The sequence below is a fragment of the Leopardus geoffroyi genome, chromosome B3 (assembly GCF_018350155.1).
Source record: "Leopardus geoffroyi isolate Oge1 chromosome B3, O.geoffroyi_Oge1_pat1.0, whole genome shotgun sequence".
In the NCBI taxonomy this organism is placed as follows: domain Eukaryota; kingdom Metazoa; phylum Chordata; class Mammalia; order Carnivora; family Felidae; genus Leopardus; species Leopardus geoffroyi.
Genome location: NC_059337.1, coordinates 147,406,234 through 147,419,712, shown reverse-complemented (window position 1 = coordinate 147,419,712; position 13,479 = coordinate 147,406,234). Strand labels below are relative to the sequence as shown.

Genomic DNA, 13,479 nt, shown 5'->3' with positions numbered 1-13,479 from the left:
AGAAAGCATTCGACAAAATACGGCATCCTTTCTTGATAAAAACCCTCAAGAAAGTAGGGATAGAAGGAGCATACCTCGAGATCATAAAAGCCATATATGAATGACCCAACACTAATATCATCCTCAATGGGGAAAAAGTGAGAGCTTCAATGTGCTTCGTGTTACTACAATAGTGAAGCACTAAGGTTTCTCTGCACAGCATTCTGGGGCCTAAATTCCTTTTTCTGGTGCTAAGGACATTTCTCCCCTCCTGGTACAAAAAGGGTGTATTTCACATAGGAGATTTATATTCTGTTTAGGGAACAAATGACGGTCAGTGCGTCTTTGCACTGGCTGTTTCTCAAACAAGATTCATTTCAGTGGCATATTTGGGGTGGCATATTCTGCTCCCCTCCACCATGTAATGCTGGAGTAGAGACACTGGAATAAATGTCCTGTGAGTCTTGACAGGAACCTCCCTGCAGGGCCAGGCCTAGACTGCAGGGGCCTTTCAGTACTACCCAGCACGAGGCTGCTACCCCAGGTGAGTAGGTGCACAAGGAGTGAGGAAGGCTTTCCTGTCAGACACGGCCGTGTATTACTGTGCAAGGACACAGTGAGGGGTTGTCAGTGTGAGCCCAGACACAAACCGCCCTGTAGAAGAAGATCAGGACCGCCAGGGGGTGCACATTATGCACCATTCTGTTTGTGTTCCCAGGAGCAGGTGCAGGTAGGGGTTGCTGGAGGTTTAGTGCCATGGCCTGGGGCTTCCTCTCCATACAGCAGCTTCCCCCAGGAAGCCTCTCTGGACACATGATTCTGTGCTTACCTACTTGGGTCTGGTTTACAAAGTTTGTTTTACCAGGAAAACTATACTTACATGAACAAGAGATAGAGTCTCTTACAATTGCTTACCCTTGTACTAAATATCAATGGTTTACACGTATCCTGATGCACATCAACTGAACATTTACAGGAGTCCCAGGAGCGCTCACTTTGCATCTAGGACCACAGGACCCCATACCTCCTCGTTATCCTCACCCTGCTCTTGTCCCAGTCAAACACCATGACACTTCATTCATGTCACTTTGCTTCTCAGAACTTTATATGTGTTACAGTTTTCTTCAAATACTTGAAACTACAAGAGAAAAAGCATCTACATGTATTAGTCAGGATAATCCTGAGGAACAGAACACATAGCACGTTGGCTTACATGACTAAATAGGCTGAGAAGTCCCATGATATACTATCACATGCTGGATACCCAGTAAAGTCAATGGTGTAATTCTCTTCTGATTCCAAACTAGTGTCAAGTCTGAGAATGTGGGGACCTGATGGTTTAACTTTCACTCCAAGGGCAAGAGGAAGCCAATGTTACAGCTCAAGCAGGCGCACAAGAAGTAAAAATGAGAGAATTTGCTTCACTTTTATTTTTATTCTATTCATAACCTTAATGGATTGGGTGATGCCCACTTCCCAAGACACCAAAACGCAAGAACACAGTGCACACAGCACTCACCACAAACCCTTCCTGAAGCGCCAGTCTCCGTACAGCACATGAACTCTTCTTAATGTAGCCATTACTCTCAGAAGCAGAAAACATAACAGGTTTTCTAAAACACAGAAGAAGACAGAGACCTAGACAATATGAGAATATGGAGGAATTCATCCCCAAAGAGAGAACAAGAAAGGATCATATCCAGGGATCTAATGAAAACAGATATAAGGAATAGGCCTAAAACAGAACTTAAAACAATAGTAAGCATATTGGATGGGCTTGAGAACAGCATAGAAGACATCAAGGATATGCGTACCACAGAGATAAAAGACATAAAAATTGGTCAAGGGTGAAATTTAAAAATGCTATGAAAGAGACATGATGCTTACTGCACATAATAATGCGTGGAAGCAGCAGAGGAATGACTAAGTGATATAGAAGATAAAATTACGGAAAATAAGGAATCAGAAAAGAGAGGGTAAACTAACTTCTTGGGTTATGGATGTAGACTTAGAGAACTCAACCACTCTGTACAGTGTAGTAAAATTCCTTTCATAGGAGTCCCAAAAGAAGAGAGGGAAAAAGGGACAGAGGTTTATTTGTGCAAATTGTAGCTGAAAGTTGCCCTAACCCAAGGAAGGAAATGAACATCCAAATCCAGAAGGCATAGAGAACTCCTATCAAAATCAACAAAAGCAGGCCATTACCAAGATAAATCATAGAAAATTGACAAAATATAGAGATAAAGGAAAAATGCTAAAAGCAGCAAGAGAAAAGAAGTCCCTAAGAAGGGAAGGCAAATAAGGTTAGTTCCCTTCACAGAAACTTACCAAGAGAGAAGGGAGTGTCATCATACATTCAATGTGCTGAATGGGAAAAAAATGGGCAGGCAAGAATACTTTATCCAGGAAGTTTGTCATTGAGAAGAAGGAGAGATAAAGAGCTTCCCAGACAAACAAAATCTAAAGGAGTCTGTGACCCCTAATCCAACCCTGCAAGAAATACTAAAGGGGACTCTTTGAGTGGGAAAGAAAGACGAAAAGCAACAAACACTAGAAAGGAACAGAGAAAATCTTCAGAAAAAAAAATTACTTTACAGAAACATTGTGATAACACAATTACACTAATATCATATCTTTCAGTAATCACTGTGAATGTAAATGAACTAAAAAGTCCAGTCAAAAGACAAAGGGTATCAGAATGGATTAAAAAAACAAGATCCATGTATATTCTGCCTGTAAAAGACTCCTTTGAGACCTAGAGATACCTGTTGATTGAAAGTGAGGGGTTGCAGAACAATTTATCATGCTACTGGACATAAAAAGAAAGCTGTAGTACCATATTCATATCAGGCAACCTAGATTTAAAATACAAAGACTGCAAAAAGAGATGAAGAAGGGCATTATATCCTGAAGTGGTCTATCCAACAAGAAGCACTAACAACTGTAAATATTTATGACCACAAATTGGGGCACTGAAATATGTAAAGCAATTAATGACATTAAAAAAACTCATTATAATAATACACTAGTAGTAGGGGACTTTCACTTGTAAGTAGGGGACACCCCACTTACAACAATGAACACATCGTGTAAGAAGAAAATCAAGAAGGAAACAATGGCTTTGAATGACACAGGTGCAGATGGACTTAACAGATATATTGAAAACATTCCATCTTAAAGCAGCAGAATACATTCTTGTTGAGTGCACATGGAACACTCTCCATAATAGATCACACCCTGGGTCATAAATCAGCCCCTACAAGTACAAAGATTGAGACTATGGCATGCATTTTTTCAGATCAGAACACTATGAAACTTGGAGTCGACCGCAAGGAATAATTTGGAAACACCACTAATAGTTGGAGTAAAAGACCATCGCACTAAAGAATGAAGCGGTTAACCAGGAAACTAAAGAAGAAATAAAAATACATGGAAGCAAATGAAAATGTAAGTGTGACAGTCCAAATCCTGTGGGATGCAGCAAAAGCAGATTTAAGATGGAACTATATAGCAGTACAGGCCTAACACAATAAAAATAAAATTTTAAACACACAACCACTTTACACCTAAAGAAGCTAGAAAAGGAAGAGCAAATGAAGCCTAAAGTCAGACGAGGAGGGTAAACAATCATAGAGTACCTATAAATGGCACAGAAAGAAACAAAAACAGAAGAACGGATCAACAAAACTTTTAGGTTGCTTTCTGAAAGAATGAATAAAATTGAAGTTCCTGGACCACATTATTCAAACAGAAAAGAAAAAGGACCCAAAGAGACAAAATCATGAATTTCATGGGACAGATCACAACCAACACCAGAAATACAATCAATTATAAGGGAATATTATGAAAAACTATATACCAACCAATTAGGCCATCTGGAAGAAATGAATACATTCCTAGAAACATGTAAACAACCAAAATTTCAAGAGGAAGAATTAGAAAAGGAGAATTACAGACCAATTTCCCAGGTGAACACGGATGCAAAAATTATCAACAACATACTTACAACTTGAATCCAACAGTACATTAAAAGAATCATTTACCAGGATGAAGTCGGATTTATTCCTGGGGTGCAAGGATGGATCAATATTAACAATCAATCAAAGTTATACACCATATCAATAATAGGATAAGACCCAAATGATCCTTTCGATAAATGCAGAGAAGGATTTGATAAACTACACTATCTTTTCTTGATAAAAAACCATCAAGCAAGTAAAGATACATGGAAAATTCTTCAACAACATAAAGGCCATATACAAAACACGCACTGTTGACATCATCCTCAATGGGGAAACACTGAGTGCTCTCCACATATGGTCAGGAACATGACAGGGATAGCCACTGTCACTACTTTTGTTCAACGTAGTACTAGAAGGCTTAGCCTCTGCAACCAAACAATGAAAAGAAATAAAAGGCATAGACATTTGAAAGGAGTAAGTCAAACTTTCACTCTTTGTAGATTACATGATACTCTATGTGGAAAATCCAAAAGATTCCACCAAAAGACTTCTAGGACGGAGACAACACTCAGAAAAGTTGTAGGATACAAAGACAACATCAAGTTATTGGCACTATATACATACACCAAAAATGAAGCAGAAAAGAGACGCTTTAAGGAATCAGTCCCATTTACAATTGCACCAAAAATCATAACATACCTAGGAATAAACCTAACCAAAGATGTTAGAGATCTGTATGCTAAAAACTATAGACAGCATATGAAGCAAATTACACAAGACACAAAGAAAGAGCATTCCATGGTCATGGACTGGGAAACAAATATTGTTAAAATATAAATACTACCCAAAGCAATCTACACATTCAATGTGATCCTTACCAAAAGAACACCAACATTCTTCACAGAAAAAGAACAAAGAATATTAAAATTTGTATAAAACCAGAAAACACCGAATAGGCAGAGCAATGTTGAAAAAGAAATCCAAAGCTGGAGGCATCACAATTCTAGACTTCAAGCTGTATTACGAAGCTGTAATCATCAAGAAAATATGGTACTGGCACAAAAATAGACACATACATGAATGGGAGAGAATAGAGAACCAGATTTGCTGAACAGTCTGTTCAGCAAATGGTGCTGGGAAAACTGGATAGTAACATGAGGAAGATTGAATCTGGAACAGTTTCCTACAGCAAACACAAAAATATATTCCAAATGGATGAAAAACCTAAATGTAAGACCAAAAAGCATCAACATCTATAAGAGAAAAAAGGCAGAAACCTCTTTGACCTCGACTTCGGCAACTACTTAATAGACATGCCCCTAGAGGCAAGGAAAACAAAAGCAAAAAATGAACTATTGGGACCTCATCCAGATAAAAAGCTTCTGCACAGTGAAGGAGACAATCAACAAGATTAAGTGGCAACTGACGGAGGAGTGAAGATATTTGAAAATGACATACGTGGTAAGAGTATCCAAAATCTATAAGAACTTAACAAACACAGAAGAACAAATATCCAGTGAATGGTCAAAAGACATGAGCAGACACTTTTCCAAATAAAACATCTGGATGGCTAAGAGACACATGAAAAGATGCTCAACATCACTCATCATTGGGGAAAAACAATTCAAAATCATGATAAGATACCACCTCACACCTGTCAGAATGGCTAAAATGAACAATTCAGGAAACAACAGATATTGGCAAGGATGTGGAGACAGAGGAACCTTCCTATACTCTTGGTGGGAATGCAAAGTGGTGTGACCACACTGGAGAAGAGTGTAAAAAGTTAAAATAGAATTACTTATGTCCCAACAATTTCTCTACAAGGTATTTACACAAAGGACACAAAAATTCTGATTCAAATAGCTAAACGGGTGATGGAGATCATGTAGGTCACTTGTTGTAATGCACACTGGGTGTTAACGTATGTGATGAATCACTAAATATTATTCCCAAAACTAAAACTACACTACATGTTAACTAACAAAGATGTAAATAAATAAAATCATCAGACATTAAAAAACAGGGGAAAACAAGGAAGGGGACAAATTTTGTTACAAATGGTCATAACCAATGGGATCTAGGGCAGTGAGTCTAACTACTTGCATTTACCCATTTTTATCCCTAACTGGTAGTGGACATTAATTAACAAACATACTCATGATTCCCAATGTTGGTGCCACGTGAGTTGGAATTCAAATCCCAACTGCCCTTCCCAGCTCCTCTGTGACCACATCTCATGGGCAGTCTGTCTAGACAGATGGCATCTATGTATTGCCTGTGTGTAGATGTCCTTGCTCCTGGAGCAGGCCCATTCACCCAGGTCTGTTGGGTACTTAAGAAGCACAGACGAGTGTCAGCTGGCATTCCTTGTACTTCCCATTCCTCACTAGGGAACAAGTTCAGCCTTGAGGATGCATGGTTACCATGTGCTGTTCTACGGGTCTACACCACCTGACACCACCCATGTATTCCAGTACTTGCTTCTGAAGGGAATTTCCAAACAGATGACAATTTCACTAGTGATTTACACCAAAAAACAATTGGATCCAAGTGAGGGCACAATATTGGATTTTAGCTGCATGTTAAGGGGAACTTTGCTTTCATTCTTAGAAGACAGAGAAGAGGTTTATACCAGAGACAAGGTCACAAGGACGGATCCTCCCAGAACCAGCAGTGGACCATCACCTTACTGGGAGAGGGTACATTTCACATACAATAGAAGCTATGAATGTATAACATCTGGAGGGAGTGACCTCAGAGGGTGGAGGGGCCACAGGGGTGGCCGGAACTTCTCTTTACCCTCAGGTGAGGGACCTCCCGAGTCATGTCACTTGTCCACAATACAGTCAGCTTTGAGGGTGGCTATGGTTCTGGTCTTACATCCCAGAGCCCAGTTTGTAGGGCTGCCCCCGACCTCCCCTGGCTAGTGTCCAACATCGTACGATCAAGGCTGCAGAAAACAGGATGCATGTCAGCCCCAGAAGTCCTCTCTCAATGGCAATGACTCCTTTATGTGTCTTTCCTTGCTGTTATCTGTCTTCATGTTTCTTTCCTTACTGTTTCTCTTCACCTCAGAGCATTTGGGGGACATCCATGCATATCCACCCGGGTTCGGTTAGACACTCAGATCCAGAGGGAGACATGGACTTCATGCAAGAAAGTGTCTGTGCCTGGTGATGAGAGGTTTCATCCCACAATTCTCAAGGTATTCCCTCCCACAGATGTGCTGTCTTCAGGACCCACTCACTCATCTTCAGTTCCGAGATGGACATTTGGTGACTGCCCATCTGTGTCCTGAACTCCATCCCCAGACTCATACACATGGCAGTAATATCAATGTCTCAAAATTAATCACATGTGACAAGTCCCTTTGGCCACATAAGTTATTCTACACAGGTTCAAGAATGACATAGATGACCACAGTCCACACTGATGTCAGGGAAAGTTCACCTCCATCCCACGTGACACTCACATTACCACACCCCCAAATCCTCCAACATGTCAAATCATTAAATATTAAGTCAAGTCCAAAACATACCTAAATTTCACTACCTCTAAAACCCCAAATCTAACCATGTAGTTTGGGTAGGATGAGACTGTGGTACCTTCCATCCTGGGGTGAAACTCTCTCCATCAGCCGACCTGCATTTCTAGAAAACCATTTTTGTTCTTCTGAATGCTTCTGCATGGTAACCATAACATAACCGGTACTGACATTCCTATGCCAGAAGAAATGCAGTGTAATTGAGAAGTGCATCAGCAACAAGAAACAATTTGATTATCAATCTGGGGACACCCGTTAGGCTCAAAGACAGAATGCTCTGAATCTCAGACTCCAACTTGTCTCTGGGATTGACACTTCCTTTTTTCTTAAAGGTGGTACATGTTTGAAGCTGAGTACATTTATCCCAGTTTCATGAAAGTAGAATTTCTGAGCCCAAAAATCTTTCTTTTGTTCTCTCGATTATCAAATGAAAAGTTCTTCTGACTCTTGCCAGCTGATAAGGATAACTATTCAAGATTGTTGCTCACCAATGATTAAAGGAAATATAACTGTATATTTATAGGCAAGAAGCAGAGTGAAGGGTTCAAAGATGGAAAATATGTAGGAGGAGACATCCTGTGAACAGAAGGGTCTGCAGTGCTCATGATGGAAGGGTCTCACCCTTGCATGTTGCATAAATGGGGAGGGGAATAAAGGAGTCACTGTATCTCTGCAGGCGTCTGTGAAACAACAGGAGCACGGGGACCACCGGGGGCAATCACAACCACCAGGGGGAACTCAGAGACCAGGGAGCTCATGATCCAGGACAAGAGATTGGTTGAGGACTGGTCTCCTCTCAAGGGCTTTCAGATCCAGGCTCTGCACACTTATTCTGACACGAACACAGCAAAGAGTTTGGAAAAGCTGTGGAAACATACAAGTGTCCTCCCTGTTTAAATAAACCATGATAATGGGAATACACAAATTTTCCCAGGGTCAGACATTGGGATAAATACATCTTTGATCATTCTCACATTAACAACAGTTTAGAAGAATAATGATCTCCATTTCATAGATGAAGAAATATTTTTTTTTAATTTTTTTTTCATCGTTTTTATTTATTTTTGGGACAGAGAGAGACAGAGCATGAACGGGGAGGGGCAGAGAGAGAGGGAGACACAGAATCGGAAACAGGCTCCAGGCTCTGAGCCATCAGCCCAGAGCCCGACGCGGGGCTCGAACTCACGGACCGCGAGATCGTGACCTGGCTGAAGTCGGACGCTTAACCGACTGCGCCACCCAGGCGCCCCGATGAAGAAATATTTTTAATTAACATCATCCTTCCTGATCTCAGGTGTTTTGCCTTCAACATATTTTAATAAAATTCAACCATTTAAACATTATTGAGGCTTTCTTTTTTAATGTTTATTTATTTTTAAGAGATGTCCAGCCTTGTCCTGCATGTGGTTCAGGAGGTAGGTGGGTCCCCTGATGGGGAGCACTCGTTCAGATACTGGGACTACTCTCACCTCATACGTGATCTTGGACATTCACATACTCTGTCTCTGCTGCAGTGTATCTGTTAACCTGTACATTGGTGGTATACAGATTCTTACCTCAAGTGTTTGGGTGCATATGTGAAAATAAGGATTATCATGGGTACTTATAAACACTGCAGCAAAATCACAAATTAATGAATCACAATGTCCTGAAAGATATTGTGACACCAAACACTGCCCCATCCCTTACACCTGCCAAGGGTCACTGGCTTCTTGAGGATTCTATTGCAAAATTTGCTATATTGTCAAAAGACATCTGTATGCTGATTAAACCCTCCCATCCCTGAAACTGTAGCTGGGAGAAGAGCCCCAGCCCTGAGTGTTCACATTCAGTGATCAGAACAGAACACAGACATCTCACCATGGAGTTTGGGTTCACTTTGGTTTTCCTTGGTTCTATTTGAAACACTAATTCATGATGAACAAGAAACACTGACTATGTTAGTGGATATGAGTGAGAGAAACAGTGGATGTGTGACAGTTTCCTGACTTGTATCTCTAGATGTCTTGTGTGACGTACAGCTGGTGGAGTCTGGGGGAGACCTGAGAAGCCTGGAAGGGGAGGGGGTCCCTGAGACTCTCCTGTGCAGTCTCTAGATTCACCTTCAGTAGCTAATTGAGGAGGTGGTCTGCCAGACTCCAGGGAAGGGGCTGAATGGGGGTCTACAGATCTGTATGGTATAAGATAAGGACCAAATGTCATTATTTTACTCACTGGAATTCAAAACCATTTGAGAAAGAGGCCATTTTTTCCCTAATTTTAATTCTATGAAATCTCATGGAGGATTTGCTGACTGCATCCAGACACATTTCACTCTGGTCTCTGTAATCTGCTCCACTGGTCTGTGTGTCTGACTCTGTGCCAGCCGCACTCTGTTATAGACAATGTTCCTCTGCAATATACTTAGAAAGAAGGATGTGTGCTGTCTCCAGGTTTGTTCTTCTTCTCAGGATTGTTTTCTCACTTCTGTGCGCTTTGTGGTACCATGTAAATAAGAATTTCCCACATACATTCATTGGCATTTTTATGAACTCAACTAATATTAGAAATTATTAGAACAGATAAAAGGAATAAAAAGTGTAATAATACAAAAAATTAACAAACTGAAATGGATATCTGGAAAGCTAAATGCAATTTAAAAAGCATCTCTACTAGGAAAATAGGTAAAACTCACACAGATACAATCAGAATTAAGGAGGGGACATAACTGATACCAAAGAAGTGAAAAACACTAACAGAAAATGCCTAGATAATTATAGACCCATTATTAGATAACAAAGGGCAACTAGGCAATTTCCAGAGACAAACAATCCACAAGACTGTACATGAAGAAATAGAAAATTAACAGAATGAAAACAAATAAAATTCAATCTATAATCTAATCATACACCGCCCCAAAAGAAAAAAGTCAGCTCAGTAACACAGGGCTTTATCTATGAATTATATCAAAATATAAAAGAGACTTAATGACAATACCTCTCAGACTCTTGCCAAAAACTGAAAAGAAAGGAATATGCCCCAATTCATCTACAAGACCAACCTTACCATGCTGCAAAATCAAAAGACACCGTTGGAAGAGAAACTAAAGGCCAATATCTCAGATGGACATACATGCAAAACTCCTAGCATAGTGAATGCAACAGCACAATGAAAGGGTCATATGTGACAATGCAGTTACATCTGTTGATCATCTATATCACCATCTATTGATACATATAAAACTAGACAAAATTCAACAAATTGTCATTATGAAAAAATCTCAGCAACTGAGGGAAAGAAAGAAATAACCTCCACAAAATCGTGGCCATAGATGAAAAGCCCACACCTGACAGCATATTTAACAGTGAAACATGAAGCTTGTCCTGTCACATTAGGAGCCGGGCAAGGATGCTCATTCCCTACATAGGTATTCCACATGGTAACATGAAGACCAGTAAAATATGGCACCCAATGTATGTCATCTTGTCACATTGCTTATTTGGAGGAAAGTCACTTGAGTAACAGCTAGTCTAAGGAAAATGTGACCCTTCTTTGCCCCTCTGAGAGCAGGAAATTAATCTCTCCTGGGAAACGTCTTCCCCTCTACCAGAATGGAAGAACCATCCTTAGCACCAGAAATGGGAACTTAGCACCAAGAAGGCTGTGCCAACAAGCCTTGTTAATTCCTCACTAATTGACTTGCCCAAACCCAAATGTCTCTCTTGATAACTCTTCGCAAATCCATTGTTTTTTATTCAAAAAGGCACAAGTGCCACCTACTTTCTTCATTCTCTGGGTGTCATATTATTAAGAAGCTTGTGCACATGCAAAATGAAATTTATTCTCTTCTGTAGATCTGTCTTATGTCAATTGAATCCTTAGACCAAACAAAGAACACAGAAGCAAAGAAGGAAAAAGCTTTCTGCTCCTACAAGTTGCAGATGTACCCATAAAAATTAGGTAAGAAAATGAAATAAAGACATGTAAATCAGTAAGAAGAAAATTATTTGTTTGAGAATCACACGAACTTACATACAGTGAAACCTTAGAAACTCCACAAAAAAAGTATTAGAACTAATAACCTCAGGAAAAGTTCACGGTACAAATCAACATACAAAAATATGTTGTATTTCCATACACCAAAAACATAGTATATGAAAAAAATAACAGAACCACACAATTGAAAATGGCACAAAATGGAGCACCTGTGTGGCTCAATCCCTTAAGTGCCTCCTGTTGATTTTGGCTCAGGTCATGATCTCATGGTTCCTGAGTTTAATTCTAAGGCAGGGTCCGCAATGATTGTGCAGAGCCTGCTTGGGATTCTCTGTCCCCTTCTCTCTCTCTGATCTCTCTCTCCTTCTGTCTGTCACACAAAAATAAACACACATTAAAATTATATGGCACAAAATAAAGTATTTAGGATTAAATTTCACTAAAAAGTAAAACAACATACCACACATGACCTGCTGGGAGAAAGACATGTAAAATGGCAAACACAGATGAAAACATAACTGTGTTCACAGATGAGAATTATTTATACTGTCACAGTCCCTTCTGCAAGGAGTGATCTAGAAGTGCCGCTCAAACACTGGTTTTAAATTTGAAACAAATCTAAGTCTGTAGCTTGATATATAGTCAGAGGATATGCAAATAGTGCCCTCCCTGTGCTGATTAAACCAGTCCAGCTCCAACCCTGCACCTGGGAGAGGAGCCCCAGCCCCGGGAGTCCCAGGTGTTCCCATTCTGCGATCAGCACAGAGCATAGACACCTCACCATGGAGTTTGTGCTGGGCTGGGTTTTCCTTGTTGCTCTTTTAAAAGGTATTCACGGTGAACGAGAGACACTGAGTATGTGAGTGGACATGACTGAGAAAGAGTGGATGTGTGACAGTTTCCTGACCAAGATGTCTTGTGTCTGCAGGTGTCCAGTGTGACGTGCAGCTGGTGGAGTCTGGGGGAGACCTGGCGAAGCCTGGGGGGTCCCTGAGACTCACCTGTGTGGCCTCTGGATTCACCTTCAGTAGCTATGGAATGCACTGGGTTCGCCAGGCTCCAGGGAAGGGGCTGCAGTGGGTCGCATATATTCATACTGATGGAAGTAGCACATACTACGCAGACTCCGTGAAGGGCCAATTCACCATCTCCAGAGACAACTCCAAGAACACGCTCTATCTGCAGATGAACAGCCTGAAGACCGAGGACACGGCCACATATTACTGTGCAAGAGACACACACGGTGAGGGGACCTCACTGGGAGCCCACACACAAACCTCCCTGCAGGAGGGGATCAGCACCACCAGGGGGCGCACACTATGCACAATTCTGCTTTGTGTTACCAGGAGCAGGTGAAGATGGAGGTTGCAGGCAGGTTTCCTGTCAAGGTCTTGGGGCTTCACTCCACACAGCAGTTTCTCCAGGGAGCCTCTCTGGTCACAGGGTTCTGTGTTTATCTATTAACTCTCTGAATTAGCAACTGTATTGTCATAGGACAAGTACCCTAACATGCACAAAGACACAGTTGTTTGCATTGCTTACTCCTGTCCCTCAGTATGAGTGAATTGCAGTTTTCCTGACGCACAACAGCTGAACCTTTACAGGAGTCCCAGATGCACTCACTGTGCAGCCAGGACTACAGGAGCCCCCAGACCCCCATTATCTTCACCCAGCACTTGTACCAACAGTGTGACACTTCCCTCCTGGCACTTGCTACTCAGGACTTTAATGAGCTACAGCTTTATCCAATTCCTCTAAAGAAGAGATAATTCATCTCCATGTATTAGTCAGGATTCTCCACAGGAACAGAAACCAAAGCACGGTTTGGTTTCCATGACTAAATACATTGATAAGCCCCACATTCCACTCTCACATGCTGGAGACCGAGGAAAACCAGTGGTGTAATTCTCATCTGATTCTGAACTAGTGTCTAGTCTCAGAACATGAAGAGCTGATGATGTAACTCGCAGAACAAGGGCCAGAGGAGACCAATGTTCCAATTCAAACAGGCACATG

General features: G+C 41.0%; 1 protein-coding gene across 1 annotated transcript in view; it reads left to right on the top strand.

Annotated features, from left to right (window-relative positions):
• LOC123583760 (disintegrin and metalloproteinase domain-containing protein 21-like) overlaps positions 1-13,232 on the top strand; it is a 32,460-nt gene extending 19,228 nt beyond the window's left edge. Inside the window, 2 exon segments of the mRNA XM_045450850.1 lie at positions 12,392-12,706; positions 13,054-13,232. Coding sequence (XP_045306806.1) covers positions 12,392-12,706; positions 13,054-13,232 — 494 coding nt within the window.
• Positions 13,233-13,479: the final 247 nt, after the last annotated feature.